Source organism: Haematobia irritans, chromosome 4 (assembly GCF_050003625.1).
Source record: "Haematobia irritans isolate KBUSLIRL chromosome 4, ASM5000362v1, whole genome shotgun sequence".
Classification (NCBI taxonomy): domain Eukaryota; kingdom Metazoa; phylum Arthropoda; class Insecta; order Diptera; family Muscidae; genus Haematobia; species Haematobia irritans.
In genome coordinates, this window is record NC_134400.1 from 133,331,736 (window position 1) to 133,353,149 (window position 21,414).

Here is a 21,414-nt window from a genome sequence, read left to right on the forward strand (position 1 = left end):
CAATTAAGACTCGACTTCAAATAGAAATAATTCAATGTTTCAAGTAAAAATCGTCTTTAAAATAAAGTGTTAAAACATGTTCTATTTTTGAATTTTTTTTTTTGTAGTCAAGATGCAAAAATACAAAAATTAAATATCTAAACTAGCCTCCCCGTGAGTTACAAAAATATTACAAACAAAAATTTGCTGTTGTGTATTCTCGTAAACGGCAAAACAGCATTAAATCGAATATATAGCAGTCTACAACCTAGTACATGCAGACAATACCTTTGGCCCATAGATAACATAGTACACAAAAAAAACTCCCCATGATTACAACATCGATGTAAAAGGCAACAAAAGCCTAGGATATTAGAATGCGTATTTTTTCATTGTATGCAACAAAACATAAGTACTACACATACAAAACCCAGACAATCGTTGCGCATGCGCAGATGTTCTTCGTATTGAAATCTAGAACTTACATTTATGGCATAGACGCAATAGTTCTAATACCCCGAACCACACTCTATGGATGTACGAAATAACATACATCAGCATCTGTCGATCGTCATTTCTAACAAAGGAAAACAATGCATGCTGCAAATGTTGAGGAAAATCGCACTTTTTAATTACACCAAAAGCTGAGAAGCTTCTTCTATAGCACAGCTGTAGTGGCATTTTCCAAATTCAAAGTGAATATTCTAACACGGGGAGGAGCTACTACAAAATAATATCAGTAATCATTTCAACATAGACACACACACACAAGCTAAAGACAAATATTTCCAACCTATTCAGCACAATCTGAGAGTGAGAAAATTCATTAGGATGAAGCGTTAACAATTGCACTTAACAATAAAGTTAATAAATCGAAAATGGAGTTCCTCTGTTAAACATGAACAATATACACTCACACACTAGCTAACACACATGCCATGACTATTAAACGTATACTGTTGTCTCTTCCGCTCTCTTTCTCACTACTAATTGTTTTATACTCTCACCATCTTCAATAGGGGAAATGATCGTCATCATAGAAATGAACCAATGAGAAAACAGTAAAGCCATCAGTGTTGCCAACTCCCCAAGGCCAAAAAGCACCAAAAATATATTATAAATTCTAACATACCACCTTCCACCACAAAATCGAAAATTAAATGCTCTACTAAAAAAAAAAAAAAAAAAAAAAAAAAAAAAACGTCCGAAGTTGTACCTCTTATAGAACTTTTGTGAATTGAATTTTAAGAAGTTAAGGTGGGTATTAAGATCGAGTTTAGCTGCTAAAATAGTCATTTGTTGACAATTACAATTTCTTTAATAATTCATTTTAGGGAATACAAACTTTGTGAAAATTTGCTTTTGGCTATTCCCCATCAAGTTATAATAAAATTTGCAGCAAATAAAATAAAATTTGCGGCAAAACTCGAACTTAGTACTCATCATTATGAACCGCTATTCAAGTATACACTTTGATCAGTTTTAATGCTTTCGTCCAATTCATTTTGATCAGTGATGTTTTTCAACTTTCAAAATATTAATATGTGGAAGGAGTCTATATTAATATATGGAAGGAGTCTTATTTCAGTTGTGCGTGCTTTTGTGAATTTAATACAAACGTTTTTAATGACATCTTTACCAAATTCGAAAATAAATTTGAGTTTCTTCGGCTCTTGAAAGTCTAATCAAAATTTTTGTATCAATTAAACTTAATACTGTTCAAAATAAAAAAAGCACCAAAAGCACTAAATGAAAATGCCAGAAAGCACCAAGTTGGTGCTTTTTTTGAAAAGGCACCAAAAAGGCAATTTGGTGCTTTTTAGAAATCAAAAAGCACTAAATTTGGTGCTAAAAGCACCAAATTGGCAACACTGAAAGCCATACACAAGTAGATTGATAGTATACATGGTGGTGGGTGATGATATTACAACCGGTTTCTTCCTAAATAAGAAAGAGATAGTGTTTTGTATATGGTGAGAGATGCGAGAGTTTAATATGAGAGAGAATGAGAGTTTTATATGTAGCCAAGATATTTTGAATCCATAGTTAAGAGCTAATTTAAAAGAAACCTAATCAGTTTGTTGAGAAACGTTGTGGGATTGAAGTCGGTTTTTGAAATCTGTGAGATTGTTTGTTTTTTATTTTTATTTGGTTAAAAGACCGGAATATATACACAAAAGCTCAAGTTGAAAGAAAAAGTTAAAAAGAAACGAAATAATAAGAGTTTAGTAACAAACAAAACAAAAAATAACATTTAAAATTACTCCATAAAGTGTTCAATATATGTTTTTTGTTTTTTTTTTGCTACCGAAAAGAAACATTTAAAAAATTGTTTTCGAAATTAATTAATTAAAAAAACATAAATAAAGCAAATTATTATCTAACCAAAATGTTTAATGTACATGATTTAATGGAATATCGCATGCAGCAACAAATTGCTCAAGAAATTTATAGACAACAGATAATGCAGCGTATACCAGGTAAGTTTGTATTTATAATAAAACATCTTAAAATTGGATACACTTAACCCTTTCACTACCGATGTCCACTTAGAAGGACATTCGAAAAAGGCACCAAATTCTATGTTCCCACTTAGTTTCGATGTTATTTTAAAGTAGAGGCTTTAATCTAAATAAGCTATAAATATTGTCCATATGGGTGAGGTCTAAAATACATTTTTATAAACTTCTTTAACAATAAACGAAAAATACGAAAATTTGAGACAATTTTTGTACTGTATATTTCTAGTATATGGGCATTTATACAAAAACTATAGCTGATACTTTTACATGTTCTTTTTAGTATTTTTTCGAATAGCGCTTATTTTCGTAAGGCTATTTGGTCACAATTCAAGAATCAAGTTTTCAGAACAAGCTCATATAGCTCTTGAAGTAGTCGAGGTAGGTTTTCAAAATGACAATTTTTGTTCTACATGCTGTTAGTACAAGTAAAAACAGAAGAAAAATAAAAGTTTTTACCATTAGTTTTATTTCGTTAGTGAAAGGGTTAAAAGTGTGACATTTGGAGTGGATATCTCGCAATTTTGGACAAAATATAGGCAACCGTGGATGCAGTTTCCCTTTAATATTGCTATTTTTTATTTATTTATTTTTTTTTTTAATACACTACTAGTTTCGTAATATTAATTTAAATACATAATTCATTACTATAATGTATTTTTCGCCATTTAAAAATATTTCGTGAAATTTACGAAAATCATCATAGCCTTAATGAATATTTTCATTAATTAGAATGTGAACTAGAGAGGGAGAAATGCCGTCGGCTCGCAGCAAATGCCAAATTTTGCTCAAATCGGCAATAAAGAAACTCAAGCATTTAAAGGAATCAATTACATAAAAAATAATTAAAATTAATTTCAACAAAAACACGACATTTTTATTAATTAATATACAAATCATTGAAACAATAAGAAAATTCGCTATAGTGACAATTTTTTTTTTTCGTTTGGTCAATTTAATAAAAAAAGTGGGAAACTTGCGATTGACTTCTCAGTGTTGTTCGAGATTTTGTAATCCGTCTGATAAATCTATTTTCTCGAAGCCTGCAATATACGCCTCTGTGACAGCGATAACCTTATCCTTCTCCTGATATTGGTGCCTAACGAGTGACTTTCTCAAGTTTGGAAACATAGCCAAAGTTCGACCAATTGATTATTCGTAGGGCGGAAGGAGTGATCTAAGATTAAGGAAATGGTGCGATGGAAGAGTGTATCTATGTTTTTTTGATTGTCACAAAACGATTCTGTAGCTTCCTTGGATTGAGCATGAAGTGCTTCGAAAACTGTTTTGGTCTCACATTTGGGATTGTTGTCCGAAGCAACTTTCTCAGGTCCAAATTGTCGACGCGTTCTTCTGATATACACCCAGAGAAGGATCACCTCAAACATGTTTCAAGAGCAAAATGTTATTTTTGGACGGTGACCATGTACAATTTTTATCGCAGCCATGTTATTTTCTAGGAAATTATGTATCTGTTTGCGAAAAGCATTTTATGTTTGGCGAGAAAACAACATTTTTACGATAAACATGTTCGGTGGTCACCATCCAAAAATAACATTTTGCTCTTGAAACATGGTTGGTATTCACACAAAAAAATAGCAATTACTTTGATTGTCAATACAATTAAAATTATGTTTAAATTTGAGCTAACAACGTAATTTGTAAATGCAATTACGACTTTAGTCACTTTAGCAACCAATGTTGTTATATCAACAAACATTTTGTTATATCAACAAAAATTTTGTTGAACTGTAACAACAATTTATTGTTAGCTCAAAAATTATAATATTATGTTCTGTGTTCCTTCTCTGCGTGTACCTACTATTACAGCTAGATATTTTATTTTAGTCACTTTATCCACCGTGATAGCCATTTTCGCGGCAGCTGTATGAGGTCCATCAAACAGCATCGTCGGACAACAACATTCGACCTCGTTAAACCAATTTTTTAATATATCCATCAAAGGATAAATGTCACGTCTTGACCATCTAGTTGTTGCTATTTTTATCAAATTTAGCGAAATTAGACGCCAACTAGACCGATCTCCTTTAATTGTTAACATTTTGTCCCATTCGTTATATAAATACAATTTCCCAACTTTCTTTCAGATCCATTTCCCTCCATGATGCCCATACCTATGGCCCATCACTTAATGTCTGCTCCACCAAGACCCAAATTACCTGGTAATGTTGAGGCCAAATTACAAAATAATGATTTGTGGCAACAATTCCATAAAATCGGCACTGAAATGATTATCACTAAAAGTGGAAGGTAAGTTTCATTTCTACCATACAATTCAATCCTTAGTCCCTAACATATAGAATAGTTGTAGATTTTGTACACCGTTTAAAACCTAAACAAATATTGAGAATAAATATGTACAAAAGGAAAAAGTATACAAATAAAGGCTGGCGCCTCAAAACTCAAGTATTTTGGCAAACAATCTTTAAAGAAGTAAAATATTTGAAGTATTTCACTGTAATGACCTTTTCAAATATTTAAAGAAAGGAAAAATACAAATGAACTCTTATAGTAGAATAGTTTTTTTTAAATACAAAGACAGTTGAGTACACGGAATTGTATTCATAGACGTTACGAACATAATCCATTAAGACATTGAAAAAGTTCATTAATGGTATGAAAATTTATATAAAAAAATCTTTAATATAACCATGATGTTATTTTCATTTATGAAGTTCTATCCTTGGCTCAATTTTAATAACAAATTTTGTTAATATTATGCTATTAATTATTTTAGAAAATGGCAAGATATAATTCAAGTACAAGAGTGCCGAAATCCTGCTGAAGCACCCAACATACAATTTTCTTCATAATTTTTTGTTAAACAATCGAATTAATACACGCAATCCCTAGTTTTACCAAAACTACTTTTATGTACACATAAAGAAATTTTCATTAGAAGTGAGGCCAACGAAACATGGCCTCAATAGTCTAAGTGAGCCTGAATCTTAATCGGGCTGCCACTTTAACCTAACGAAACAATTTCATAAATACAATGAAAAGTTTCGTTATTGTAATATATATTTTTTTATTTAATAACAAAACATTTCGTTGCATTAGTGAAAAATTTTCATTGGTTCAATTTGGCCCAATGCCAATCAAATATTATATAACGTCTAATTAAAAAATTTTATTATTTATTTATTTAATTTATTTATTTATTTTTTCGATTGTTAAAATATTGATGATATTTCTTTCTGTGTAAGAAAAATTTAAGGTTTTTCATATTTACCCTTCAATTTGCATTTATCTATTTGGTTTTATTCGCATATTGCATCCAATTAATTTTTTAATTGAAATGTCTTCAATCACGTAAATAATAGTATTGATCACAGTTTTAATTGTGTCTCAAAACAATATTAGATTAACAATTGTATTGATTTGATTTGAAAATTTCAATTAATTTTTTAGTTGGTTCAATTAAAAATGTAAGTGATGTTGATTATAAAAAAAAAAATAATTTAATTTTTAATTAATCGAATTAAAAGTTTAATTGTGTCGTTTGGAAAATTCAATGAGTTTCTTAATTGATTTATTTATTTATGTAGTTAAACTTCAGTCCAATTACCAATTAACATTTTTAATAAATCTGTTAAACAATTAATTGACCCAGCAAAAAAAAAAAAGCCGCCAAAAAAGTAGTGAAAAAGTTCTTTTTGGATCCGTAAGTGATGCAAAATTGGCACAAAAGCGATGAATTTAACATGGGCTTGTTTAAGATAAAAACGCTTCAAATATAGGCTAAGAGTTATTTTGAGGATGTAGCATTTTTAATTAAAGGCGTAACTATTTTCATCGTGGTGCAATTAATTTTATCAATTTATTTTTTATACCCTTCACCACTACTTTGGTAGAGGGTATAATAAGTTTGTGCATTTGTATGTAACGCCAAGAAGGAAAAACCGTTTAGTATACCGATCGTCTTAGAATTAAATTCTGAGTCGATTTAGCGATATCCGTCTGTATGTCTGTCTGTCTGTCTGTCTGTCTGTTCGTCCGTCCGTCTGTCTGTATATGTAATTTTGTGCACAAAGTACAGCTCGCAATTTAAGTCCGATCGTCCTCAAATTTGGCATAGGGCCGTTTCTTGGGACAAAGACAATCGCTATTGGTTTTGGAAAAAATCGGTTCAGATTTAGATATAACTGCCATATATATTTATCCCCGATTTGGTCATAGTTAGCGTGTTTATCAACCGATTTTCTTCCAAATATTTTATGAATCTCGAAAATCTTGTAAAATATCAGCCAAATCGGTTCAGATTTGACCACAGAGGCCAAAGTTTACCACCGATCTTCGTGAAATTTTGCACAGAGGGTAGAATTGACATTCTACCAATGCTTGGTAAATTTGATTGAAATCGGTTCAGATTTAGATATAGCTCATATATATATATATATATATATATATATATATATATATATATATATATATATATATATATATATATATATATATATATATATATATATATATATATATATATATATATATATATATATATATATATATATATATATATATATATATATATATATACATATATATATATATATATATATATATATATATATATATATATATATATATATATATATATATATATATATATATATATATATATATATATATATATATATATATATATATATATATATATATATATATATATATATATATATATATATATATATATATATCTTTCGCCCGATTTGGTCTTATATGGTCTCAAAAGCCAGAGTTTTGCCCTGACTTACTTCAAATTTTGCACAAGCGGTACTTTTAACGATACTATTGTATGTGACAAATATGGTCAAAATCGATTCAGATTTAGATATAGGACCCATATTTATCTTTCGTCCGATTTGAACTTATATGGGCTCAAGATCCAGGGTTTTGCTGTGATTTGCTTGAAATTTCGCACAAGGAGTACGTTTAGTAGTATCGGTAATTGTGCCAAATTGGTTGAAATCGGTTCAGAATTTAGATATGGCTCCCATATATATCTTCCGTCCGATTTGCACTCATATGACCAGGGGGCCAAAGATACACTCCCATTTACGTGAAACTTCGCATAGATAGCAGAATTATTATTCTAACTATACATGTCAAATTTAGTCAAAATCGGTTGAGATTATATATAGCTCCCATATATACGTACACCAGAGTTGGGGAAATATGGTAGACTGTTACATATTTTAGACCCATTTTCAATGGAAGTTTCCTCCAATTAACTGGATAGCGTTAGCCGATTTAAATTTTAATTCCAGAGATTTTGTAGAAGTAAAAAAATTGTCTCCTTTATATAGCTTCCAGCAAATGTGAAGTAGTTGAAATGGTAACACAAATTTTGGCCTACATACGGGTGAAGGGTATAATATAGTCGGCCCCGCCCGACTTTAGACTTTACTTACTTGTTTTTTTATTAAAAATTAAAAAGAATTCAATCATATTTTAAATGACTTAGTATTCCGTGTTTGATTAAAATGTTATTTGTATCATTTAAATTTTTAATTAAGAAAAGTTTTCAGCTTCAATAATATTTTGGTGATATTTTTCTGTGTTCCATTTAGATCACCGCGAGTAAATTCTTATTACATTGTTCACTAATAATAATTAAAGACAGCGAGATTTGCAAGGCTTATCGATAATTTTACGCTTCTTTTCAAATCGATTAATATATAGAATCGTAATAAAAATATGCCTTTTTTTATAACAATATTTCATAGAAATCTAATGAAAAGATTATCATCAAATGACCAACACATTTTATCATACTTAGGGCAAGAAAAAGAAACGTGATTTCAAACACTCGGAAACGTGTGAGTATTCAAACGGCTCTTTGTTATGGCAGAAACAAAACATTAAAAGAAGCGATCTTTGGCGCCAGTAGGGCCATAAAACAGCATTAGGTCCGTTCATTACATATATCGGGCCCTTTTCATAAACCCAAAGACATTGAATAAAACACACATTTCATAGCAACCACTTGTTCGGTTGGGGGAATTGTTGAGTTACGAGGGTCACCGCAAGACAAAAGACCAAGCCAAACCAAACCGTCGTGAATACAACTGGCCCATTGTTTTCCCTAAAAAAAAACATTCAGCTTGAACGCTTAGCAGACAATGATGCTTAGGATCGTGTTGACACTATACTCGTAGCGTTTTTGTCTTTCAAGGGACAGACGACAACAAGTGCATTATTATTATTATTATTATTGACAAATATGATGTGGAATAAAAGAAGGGGTCATCGATGCACCTACATAGCTGCTGTACTGACCCAAGCTGTTTGGCCAGGTGATCGACTACCTGAGATTTCACACATTTAATGTGTTTGGGAACAAAGGGACCAAATCGTAGCATCAACAACAAAAGCCACAATGAAAACGAAATCGTATTGAAACGAAACGAAACAACAACGAAAAAAAAAATGATAATACGACAGTGGCGGTATTTGGCGGCTTTTTGTTTTAATAATTCATTAAGTTCATTGTTTCTGATCAGTAAAAGAACTCAAGCGACAATAACAAATACACCAATCGAGAGACAGACGGACAAATCTATACAAGTTTCAGTTTTAGTAGGTAGCCAGATAGCTGCGCAAAACCCACCAAAAATGTCAAACGACATTATTTATTTATATGAAAATTAACATAATTATATATACATTTTGTCTATTGGATTGGATTTTGTTAAAGAAAAAGAGAATAAGAAGCAGAAGAAGATTTGTTACCATTTCTTTTAAATGAAAACTGTCTATGATGTCGCACATACACCACCCTAGGCCTAAGAGCATTGATTACATTTTTGTAATCTCTCTACCATTTATCAAATTTGAGCTGATTTTCGAAGAAGCACCATAACCTAGGATCAGACAAAGGGAGTGAGTTGTTGGGTTCATTAGTTACTCATTAAAAATGCATAAGAAAGAAATTAACGCCTGACCCGTGTGCAATGTGAGATTTCGAGGAAAATTTTGGAATGCTGTATTTTGAGAAATGTATAAGGAAAAATCTGAAAAGAATTCATAATAATTATTTAGAAAAATGGACAAGAGCAATTAGCACCATAGATAGTAAGAATAATATTTTCTTATTGACGAAAGTTGTTGTTACAGTTAGATGGTAAATAATATACGAGGGTGGTCGTGACTATACATATTTCAATAGAGGTTTGGTTTTCACTCAATAAACTTGACCATGCTAAAATGACAAAAATCGAGTACATATAACCCTCAAATGTGACATATTAACCTATTTTAGTAGAGTAGTAGAGTTGGTCTTGGGTTACTAAGAGGTTTTCAAAAGAAAATGAATACATAGAAAAAACTATCATCAAAACATTTTCCCACTAAAAATTGATATTGAATTTTGAAACATATCAATTAAAAATGTAATTAAATCAACCAATTGTTTATTTTAAAAAATCCATCATAATTTTTTTTTATAAAAAAGAGAAAATATCATTAAAAATTAACTAATTAAATTTTTAAATAAATTTACAAATATATTCACTTAAAAATGTAATTAAGTCAAATAAGTTTTTGCCTAAAACTCAATGATAAAAATTATTAATTATTTAATTTTTTAATTGGCGATAATACCATCATATATGTGATTGAAGAAATTTTAATTAAAAAATAATTAGATCAATTAATTTCGTACATGAAAAAAATATTTTTTTCTAACTATGTCACAAAATCACAGTTTTCAGTTAGGTTAGGTTAGGTTAGGATGTAGAGGGTGACATCAATTTTCTTGAATTGATGCCCACTTAGGCCAGTATAGGTCCATTGTGATCCCTCGATGTGATTTTTCAATCTTTCTCCTTCCGTTGCGGTCCGCTTTGTCCCAGAAACTTCCACCTGCTCGTTCTCTTTGAAAGAAATCTCAGAATAACCAACCAGAGGCCCTGATGAATGCAAGTATGTTCCTTAAGCTGCACTCCCGCAGATAAGTGAGAGCCTGAAAGAAAAAGGAGGCCAGTATTTTGTTTCTTCTAAAGGATAAAGCCGGGCACTGACAAAGGAGGTGGTACGAGTCCTCCGTAACTTCCAGGTCCAGGCACCATCTACAGATATCATCGTCTTTAAGTCCTATTCTTACCATGTGTTTCCCAAATGTGTTATGTCCTGTTATGATACCAATCAATGGCCGTAATTCCTCTCTGTTCATCGACAACAAAATTTCAGAGTTCCTACGTTTCTTTTCATCCCATATCAACTTGGTTTGCTCGCAACCATCCGAAGAGACCCAGCGTCTTCGCCATTGCTCATCATATTTAACCTCTATCCTGTAATGATAAGAGGATAGTGGAGTAAAAACGTCCGCTAGGACGTTGTTCGTTCCACGAGCACCCTCCTTAGCCAGCACATCCGCTTTCTCATTTCCTATTATCCCATAGTGCCCAGGTACCCAGCACAGAGTTAAATTATGCTGTTCAGTGAGAACCTTGAGTTTTCGACGACAGCGGCTGACTACCCTAGACCTTATGTGAGCACTGCACAATGCCTTTATAGCTGCCTGACTGTCGATGAAGAAGCTGATATCGCTTCTGAATATCGGCCCCATCAACAGCGACTCAGCCGCCTTTGTGATCGCAGAAATCTCAGCCTGAAAAATTCTGCAATCACTATCCAGCGTGTAAGACTCCCTTATTCCTAGTTCACTACAATAGATTCCGCTGCCCGTTCCTTCCTCCATCTTTGATCCGTCCGTATACATGTTCAGGGTTCCGAAGGGCATCCTCCTGTCTTCCCACTCCTCCATACTTGGTATAATGTATGTCGGTTTGTGTTGATAAACATGCTACGTGGCCATATGGTCCGTCTCTCTATACTGCCCGGCCAGAATTTCAGTATGCCTGCAGGTGGTCCTCTCTAGCGTGTTCAAGCTCTTAAGTCTCAGAAGTGTCAGTTCAGTCGTCTTCCTTACGTGTAAATCGAGTGGGATAAATCCCATCAGTACCTCCAGAGTGGCAGTGGCTGTGGTCCTCATGGCACCTGTCATGTAGATGAGTGCAGTACTATTTACCCTATTTATTCTCGATATATGATTTTGGTGTCTCACGATTGTCCACCAAACATGACAGCCATATGTGGCCACAGGTCTTACAACCGCGTTATAAAGCCAGCCAAAAAGAGTAGGCCTCATTCCCCATCTCTGCCCTACCAATTTTTGACACGAGTATAGTGCCGCATAGGCCCTCTTAATGCGATCGGCAGTATTCTCCATCCAGTTCAGCCTGGAGTCCAAAATAACTCCTAGGTACCTTGCTGATTTCGAGAGCGTCAACTTTATGCCCTGGAATTCAGGAGACTTGTACCAGGTAACCTTTCTCCTCCTGGTGAATAGTACCAACTCCGTCTTACCAGGGTTCACCCCTAAACCGCATCCTACAGTCCAATCCGAGAGATACTGCAAAGACTCGCTCAGCACATCCGAAATAGAATCGAGGAATTTTCCCGATACCATTATCACAATGTCATCCGCGTATGCCACTACCATAATACCCTTACTTGTCAGCCCAAACCTCGTTCACCACCAATAGCCACAGCAAAGGTGATATAACGCCTCCCTGTGGCAATCCTCTAGTGATCCTCTAGTGTGGAGCTCGCTAGTTCGACCACCATGTCCCCGCTTAGCAACATCAACTCGATCCACTTTATAACGAATTTCTCAATACCATTCCTCTCTAATGCATGTACCACTTTATCAATTTTCGTATAATTAAAAGCACCTTCAATGTCCAGAAACGCCGCCAATGTATAGTCGCCATATGTCATGGATCTCTCTATGTGATGCACCACTGAGTGCAGGGCAGATTCTACAGATCTGCCCTTAATATAGGCATGCTGACAGATTGATAGTTTCCTGTCTAACTGGTTCCTTATATGATCATCCAGTATCCTCTCCATCGTCTTTAGCAAGAAGGATGATAAGCTTATTGGCCTAAAATCCTTCGCCGTTCCATGTGATATCTTCCCCGGTTTAGGAATGAAGATTACCTTAACCTTCCGCCAAGGCTTTGGTATATATCCAAGACGCAATGAGGCCCTCATCAACTCCACATAGGATTCACTCAAGAGATCGAAAGACTCCTGAAGCATACATGGGTATACCCCGTCTAAACCTGGAGATTTATATGGGCCGAAGCAATCGCCCATTTAACGCTGTCCTTGGTCACCAAATCTAATATGTCCTTCTCAGTTTTCAGTAGAGCCAAAATACCTTGATTTTCGAATTTTAGAAAAAAAAAACACTGAATAAAACTTAGGCGATTTCAAAGATCTCAAAAACGACGACTTCAATGATTTTAGAGATTTATTTCAAATTTTTAAGGACAATTTGATCTCTGATCTTTAAAATCAATGATGGCAAATCTTCAAAATAAATCTTAGCCTATGTTTGAAGATTTTTTATCTTTAATCGAAAGATTTAATATTTCAAGATTATTTCTTTAAATTAATCTTCCTTGCAAGACAAACGTCTCTAATGGAGATACACAAATTTCATATATAAATATGAACATTTTTTGTGGTATAATAAAAATCTATGTTCTTAAATGCTGGAAATTTAATTATTTTTCTTCTTCGTCGTAAATATACACACTGAAAAAAATTTTGTCGTGAAGTGAAGAAAGATTTCTTGTCTTTAAAATACGAATGCAAATTTTGCTTAGCATAGAAGACGCATTTCTCCAATATAAAGTTTTTTTCCTTGTCCAAAAGTGGATAAACTTTTCAATGAAGTCATATTGTCCTTATAATTAAGCGATTTCACTTAAAAATGGGTATCATAACGTGAAAGTAAAAATGTTTGGGCTAAGGTCAGAAAAATTCTTTAAATTTAATCAAATTGTCTTTAAATTTGTTGTCTTTTGCATCTTAACTACAAAGCAAAAAATCGTTCAAGTATAGGACATGCTTTTCACCACTTTATTTTAAAGACATTTTTACTTGAAACATAGCATAATTTCTACTGGAAGTCGAGTCTTATGGCGATTTCGATTGGGAAAAAAGGTGCAACATTCTCGAAATTGATTGCAAGATATCAAGGACACTGTCATAGATTTTGGATACTTTATACCTCACAATATTATAAATTAATAATAACTTTAGAATTACACTCTCATTTGGCCGAAATGTCAATTAGGGAAAAAGTAGTGTAACACCAAGGCAACATATTTTTTGCGAATCGAAAACGCCCTTAGTTTGGAAAATAAAGTTGTCGTTAACTCGTTTTTAAAGGACTTTGATAGCATATGAAGAAAAAAAGCTGGAAAAGCGAAAAATTAAAATTTGCTTCCTAGAAGCAAGTACACAAAACCCAAATTTAAAAAAGAATTGTGTCTTAAAAGTATCCTTACTTGTATTCTCCGCTTCTTTGGCTCGGAATCAATACCAAAATTTTTAAGGTAAAGACAAACTCTTTGGAAACGAGCATGCTTTCTTTTCAGTGCAGCGGTAATAGATACCTATGAGTAACGTCATTTCAAATTATAAAAGTTTTCATAAACAACTATCTTTAAAGAAATTTAATCTTTCATTCAGAATCACTGAGGAAATGCCCTTCTGACACTTCTGTTGCAACCATACCCCTACCTGGCATTCCATAATCAATCATTTTCTTAACAAGATTTCCAAAAAAATAACATTCAATTTTCTAAACCACAAACCATCAACAAACTCAAAACTCAATATCATGCGAAAGAGTTTGGTTTGAATTAGTCCACCAAACATATACTCGTATGTAAGTAGCACGCAATCCAAGCCCATAACAATAATCTGTTAAAAAGGCGCCATCGCCTCGATCATCTCCTGCTGTTCTAATGATCAAACCTCCTTCGCAATAGGATTTAATGTTCATGATCTCTGTGGTGGTCATGTGAAAATCATGGATGGACATTTGACGATGATCATGATGACTACAATAATAATACACTACCAACTCATCTCTTTTCGTATATATTTATGGATGTTTTCACCCTCTCCATATACACTTGTCTCGTTAGCCCTGGATTGCAAAGGGTTTCTGGAGTGTTATATTTGTATTTTTTTAATATTTGTTTTGTTAAAGCAAAAAAAGCCACAAATCAATTGCAGGTTAACACCCATTTTCGTATAGAGGATAAAATAACAGCAAACTACACACAAAGAAAAAATACTTTCGAAAAAACATTCACTTTTGTTATAGAGTATTTTCTGTAGAATATCCAGAATTTTTTATATTTCTCTCCAAACTTTTTTATTTGTTCTAGAAGAACATTTGGAAAAAAAATATATTTTCTATATAACATCTTAATTAATATTAATTCCTTTCTTTTATTATGATTCTTTTCTTTTTCCAGACGTATGTTTCCATCAATGCGTGTCTCTGTATCTGGCCTCGAAGAGGATACCCAATATTGTGTCCTCTTAGAAATGGTTCCGATTGGTGATTGTCGTTATAAGTTCTCAGGATCGCAATGGGTTCCTGCTGGAGGAGCTGAACCCCAATCACCCCAGAGAATGTTTTTACATCCCGATAGTCCTGCCAATGGCTCCCATTGGCAATCACAAGCAATCCTCTTCAATAAAGTCAAATTGACCAATAATACCTTGGATAATAGTGGACAAGTAAGTAACAGATATTTATAGATAGATATTTTCAGTAATCTTGATTCCAATGAATGTTAATTGAAATTACCAGAGTACAAGTGTGGAACCCTGAAACAATTTAATTCTTTTCCCGAAAAAATCGATGGCCAACGAAGTTTTCTTTTGTTGTAAAATTTTATCGCAAAGAAACATCGTTGGGGTCAAGAGGGCCAGTATGTAACCCTACATAAATCCTTTCATTGATGGCTTCTTTTGTTAAGCCAAAAAAACTTCATTGGGAACAAAATTGGCAACGGATAAACGGTTGCTGCAGTTGATAGAACTAGTAGATTTTACTGCTTTGTATATTGGCAGAATTCTTGATGTTTTGGTAGATTTTGCGAAACATACCTCTCCAGCTCAATTTTCTTTAGAAATACAATTTTGACAAAATTTTCTATAGAAATAAAATTTTGAAAAAATTTTCTATAGAACTAAAATTTTTACAAAATTTTCTATAGAAATAAAATTTTGACAAAATTTTCTATAGAAATAAAATTTTGACAAAATTTTCCATAGAAATAAAATTTTGGAAAAATTTTCTATAGAAATAAAACTTTGACAAAATTTTCTATAGAAATAAAATTTTGACAAAATTTTCTATAGAAATAAAATTTTGACAAAATGTTCTATAGAAATGAAAATATTATAAAATTTTCTACTGAAACAAAGTTTGGACGAAATTTTCTATAGAAATGAAATTTTTACAAAATTTTCTACTGAAATAAAATTTGGACGAAATTTTCTATAGAAATAAAATTTTAACAAAATTTTCTGTAGAAATAAAACTTTAACAAAATTTTCTGTAGAAATAAAATTTGGACGAAATTTTCGATAGAAATGAAATTTTTATAAAATTTTCTACTGAAATAAAATTTGGACGAAATTTTTTTTAGAAATAAAATTTTGACATAATTTTCTATAGAAATACGATGTTTATAAATTTTTTATAGAAATAAAATTTTTACAAAATTTTCCATAGAAATAAAACTTTGACAAAATTTTCTATAGAAATAAAATTTTGACAAAATTTTCTATAGAAATAAAATTTTGACAAAATTTTCTATAGAAATAAAATTTTGACAAAATTTTCTATTGAAATAAAATTTTGACAAAATTTTCTATAGAAATAAAATTTTATTAAATTTTCTATAGAAATAAAATTTTGACAAAATTTTCTATAGAAATAAAGTTTGACAAAATTTTCTATTGAAATAAAATTTCTACTGAAACAAAGTTTGGACGAAATTTTCTATAGAAATAAAATATTGATAAAATTTTCTATAGAAATAAAATGTTGATAAAATTTTCTATAGAAACAAAATTTTATCAAATTTTCTATAGAAATAAAATATTGATAAAATTTTCTATAGAAAAAAAATTTTGACAAAATTTTCTATAGAAATAAAATTTTGACAAAATCTTCTATAGAAATAAAATTTTGACAAAATCTTCTATAGAAATAAAATTTTTACAAAATTTTCTATAAAAATAAAATTTTGACAAAATTTTCTATAGAAAGGAAATTTTGAAAAAAAATTTCTATAGAACAAAATTTTCTATAGAAATAAAATGTTGATAAAATTTTCTATAGAAATAAAATTTTGACAAAATTTTCTATAGAAATAAAACTTTGACAAAATTTTCTATAGAAATAAAATTTTGACAAAATGTTCTATAGAACTAAAATTTTTACAAAATTTTCTATAGAAATAAAATGTTGATAAAATTTTCTATAGAAATAAAATTTTGACAAAATTTTCTATAGATATAAAATTTTGACAAAGTTTTCTATAGAAATAAAATTTTGACAAAATGTTCTATAGAAATAAAATTTTGACAAAGTGTTCTATAGAAATAAAATTTTGACAAAATTTTCTGTACAAATAAAATTTTAGTAAAATTTTCTATAGAAATAAAAATTTGACAAAACTTTCTATAGAAATGAAATTTTGACAAAATTTTCTATAGATATAAAATTTTGACAAAGTTTTCTATAGAAATAAAATTTTGACAAAATGTTCTATAGAAATAAAATTTTGACAAAATATTCTATAGAAATGAAAATTTTAAAAAAAATTTCTACTGATATAAAGCTTGGACGAAATTTTCTATAGAAATAAAATTTTTATAAAATTTTCTATTGAAATAAAGTTTGGACGAAATTTTCTATAGAAATGAAAATTTTATAAAATTTTCTACTGAAATAAAGTTTGGATGAAATTTTCTATAGAAATAAAATGTTATCAAATTTTCTATAGAAATAAAATATTGATAAAAATTTCTACTGAAATAAAATTTGGACGAAATTTTCTATAGAAATAAAATTTTAACAAAATTTTCTATAGAAATAAAATTTTGACAAAATTTTTTATAGAACTAAAATTTTTACAAAATTTTTTATAGAACTAAAATTTTTACAAAATTTTTTACTGAAATAAAATTTGGACGAAATTTTCTATAGAAATAAAATTTTAACAAAATTTTCTACAGAAATAAAACATTAACAAAATTTTCTATAGAAATAAAATTTGGACGAAACTTTCTATAGAAATAATGTTTACAAAATTTTTTACTGAAATAAAATTTGGACGAAATTTTCTATAGAAATAAAATTTTTATATAATTTTCTATAGAAATACGATGTTTACAAATTTTTTATAGAAATAAAATTTTTACAAAATTTTCTATAGAAATAAAACTTTGACAAAATTATCTATAGAAATAAAATGTTGACAAAATTTTCTATAGAAATAAAATTTTGACAAAATTTTCTATTGAAATAAAATTTTGACAAAATGAAACTGAAACAAAGTTTGGACGAAATTTTCTATAGAAATTAAATTTTTACAAAATTTTCTACTAAAATAAAATTTGGACGAAATTTTCTATAGAAATAAAATTTTATCAAATTTTCTATAGAAATAAAATATTGATAAAATTTTCTATAGAAATAAAATTTTGACAAATTTTTTTATAGAAATAAACTTTTTACAAAATTTTCCATAGAACTAAAAATTTTACAAAATTTTCTATAGAAATAAAATGTTGATAAAATTTTCTATACACATAAAGTTTTGACAAAATTTTCTATAGAAATAAAATTTTTACAAAATTCTCTATAGAACTAAAATTTTTACAAAATTTTCCATAGAAATAAAATGTTGATAAAATGTTCTATAGAAATAAAATTTTGACAACATTTTCTACAGAAAACAAATTTTGACAAAATTTTCTATAGAAATAAAATGTTGATAAAATATTCTATAGAAATAAAATTTTGACAAAACTTTCTATAGAAATAAAATGTTGATAAAATTTTCTATAGAAATAAGGTTTTGACAAAATTTTCTATTGAAATAAAATTTTGGTAAAATTTTCTATAGAAGTTACATTTTGAAAAAATTTTCTATAGAAATAGAATTTTGACAAAATTAGTAGGTGTAGCCTGCAATAAAATTAACAATTATTTGGAAAAATATTCTGGATTTGTTTTGTTTGGGCTTATTACATCTCTCGCCTTAAAAAATGCATTCCATTCAATGGATAGAAAATCTACGAATAAATAACAAATTTTGTCACTGAAAAAATGTCATAAATGTAGTGAAACAATTCGTTATTGTTATTATCTTTCCAGTAAATAAAGAAACATTTCATACTAACAATGAAAATTGTCATTCACTGAAAAAGTCAGTGGAAAAATTACATAAGCTAAATTTTAATGAATTCTAATAACTGTTTACGTATATTGTATTTTTCTTACAGATTGTTTTGGCCAGCATGCATAAATATCAACCACGTTTGCATATCATCAAAACATCAGATCTTTCGCAATTACCCTGGTCTCCTCAGCAAAATTATGTCTTCCCTGAAACGGAATTCATTGCTGTGACAGCTTATCAGGTTAGTATTTGAACAAAAACAAAAATCGAACTTGGACAAGACAAGACATGACACATCTTCTTCCTCCCCCTACCCTATGCAATAGGCACAAGCACTTGACCTTTGTCTAGACGCAATTGTAGGAAGGCGACAAAAACCACTTCAACAACTCAACTAATGCAGACCAACTGTGGTGTGGTTCTTTCATAGATGTTGTAAATTTTTCTTTAATTTTTTTTTTGCTTTTTGTCATTTAAGACAATTATTTAAATAAAAATTTCACGCCTATCATTTTGAACGGACGGACGGCCGGAACGAACAAGCCCTCTTGGTCTCACAAATAAGAAAAGAGCACTTAAAGTGACGCGTCACAAACACTTAGGACAAAGGCGTCTCAGTAGTGATGACATTATGTTAACAGCCTAGGCTAATTACTGGCGGCAATTTTGACAGATTCAATTACTTTGACACTCTTCTAATGCACTTGAAGACCAAAAAACATCTTACATTACAACTACTTTTTTAAATGGCCCTTCTCATAAACGCTCTACTTAAATGTCAAAATTTTCCTTTTTCGTTTATTTTTAGAATGATCGCATTACCAAGCTAAAGATTGATAATAATCCCTTTGCTAAAGGTTTTCGAGAAACTGGACAATCGAAATGTAAAAGAAAATTAATGTCTTCCTCATCGTCGTCCTCCTCTTCCTCCTCCTCGTCATCATCATCATCATCTTCATTATCAAGTCAAGGCGAAGAAAGTGACGATGGATCATCAAAAACTGATGATGATTATTCTAGTGTGGCCAGTTTTGGATCTCCCCAACAGAAGCGTTTACGTACTGTGGAAAATTTCGACGAAGAATCTGGCTATAATTGTACACAATCCATTTCATCAAATCGTCCGATAACTGAATATATGCATTATGTCAGTCCTACATCCTCGTATTATCATCCCCATCAGCGTTTGGTAGCTGCTGCTTCACTTATGCAACATCCTCTACAAGCTTTTCTCAGGGAACCTTTAACCTATGGCTTACCACCGTCACAGCCCATGACATTACCCGTACCAACTTCAATATCTCCAACTGAAGATACGGAACCCTCATCAACCTCAATGTCTTCAGATAAAGCTTCCTCATCCCCCGAGGAGCAGTCTTCGTCTCGCACACAAAAGAAAAATAATTTTAGTATCTCCGCAATATTGGCTTTTTAAGTGTTAATATAGTTTTACTCTTGTTTTTAATTCAAAAAGTCTTTTTTTTTTGTGTGTGTTTCCTAATACGTTTTACTTTTGTCCTTATGAAAATGCTGTGCATATTTCTTTATATTTTGGTCTTTTTTTTTCTAAAATGAGTATTTTTACTATAATGAATTGTTAAATTAGTTTTAAGCCTTTGTTCTCTCAAGAACTTTTGGAATGTTTAGTTTTAAGAAAATGAAAATTGAAATAAAGAATAAGCTTTTTATGTATTTGAAAAAAAATTGTCAAAATTTCTCTTATAATCAAGAACTGCAGAATAAGGTAATGTCAGGAGGTTTAAATTTGGTACGTGATGCAAAACATGCCTTCTAATAAGCATGACCAATTTGTTTTATAACAGGTTGGCTGATAAGTTCCCGGTCTAACAAAGAAAAAACAATTTTTTTGTCAAAATTCGTTTTTATACCCTGCTCCACACTGTGGAACAGGGTATTATAAGTTAGTGCATATGTTTGCAACACCCAGAAGGAGACGAGATAGACACATAGTGTCTTTGGCAATAATGCTCAGGGTGGGTCCCTGAGTCGATATAACCATGTCCGTCTGTCCGTCTGTCCGTGAACACATTTTTGTAATCAAAGTCTAGGTCGCAATTTTAGTCCAATCGACTTCAAATTTGACACAAGTATGTGTTTTGGCTCAGAATAGATCCCTATTGATTTTGGAAGAAATCGGTTCAGATTTAGATATAGCTCCCATATATATATTTCGCCCGATATGGGCGAATTTATAATAATTTACTTAAAATTTTGCACCAGGAGAACAATTAGTACTATAGTCAAGTGTGCCAAATTTTATTTATATCGGTTCAGATTTAGATATAGCTCCCATATATATCTTTCGCCCGATATGGACTAATACGGTCTCAGAAGCCAGAGTTTTACCCCAATTTGGTTGAAATTTTGCACAGGGATTAGAATTAGCATTGTAGCTATGCGTGCCAAATTTGGTTGAAATCGGTTCAGATTTAGATATAGCTCCAATATATATGTTTTTATGATTTCGACAAAAATGGTCAAAATACCAACATTTTCCTTGTAAAATCGCCACTGCTTAGTCGAAAAGTTGTAAAAATGACTCTAATTTTCCTAAACTTCTAATACATATATAT

General features: G+C 30.7%; 1 protein-coding gene across 1 annotated transcript; it reads left to right on the forward strand.

The window, feature by feature from the left end:
- Nucleotides 1-2,078: 2,078 nt before the first annotated feature.
- On the forward strand, nt 2,079-20,427 carry LOC142233824 (T-box transcription factor TBX3-like). Its single transcript, XM_075304870.1, has 5 exons — nt 2,079-2,459; nt 4,607-4,769; nt 14,870-15,137; nt 18,924-19,061; nt 19,629-20,427. The coding sequence occupies exons 1-5, from the start codon at nt 2,369-2,371 to the stop codon at nt 20,253-20,255; spliced, it is 1,287 nt and encodes a 428-aa protein (XP_075160985.1). The 5' UTR covers nt 2,079-2,368; the 3' UTR covers nt 20,256-20,427.
- Nucleotides 20,428-21,414: the final 987 nt, after the last annotated feature.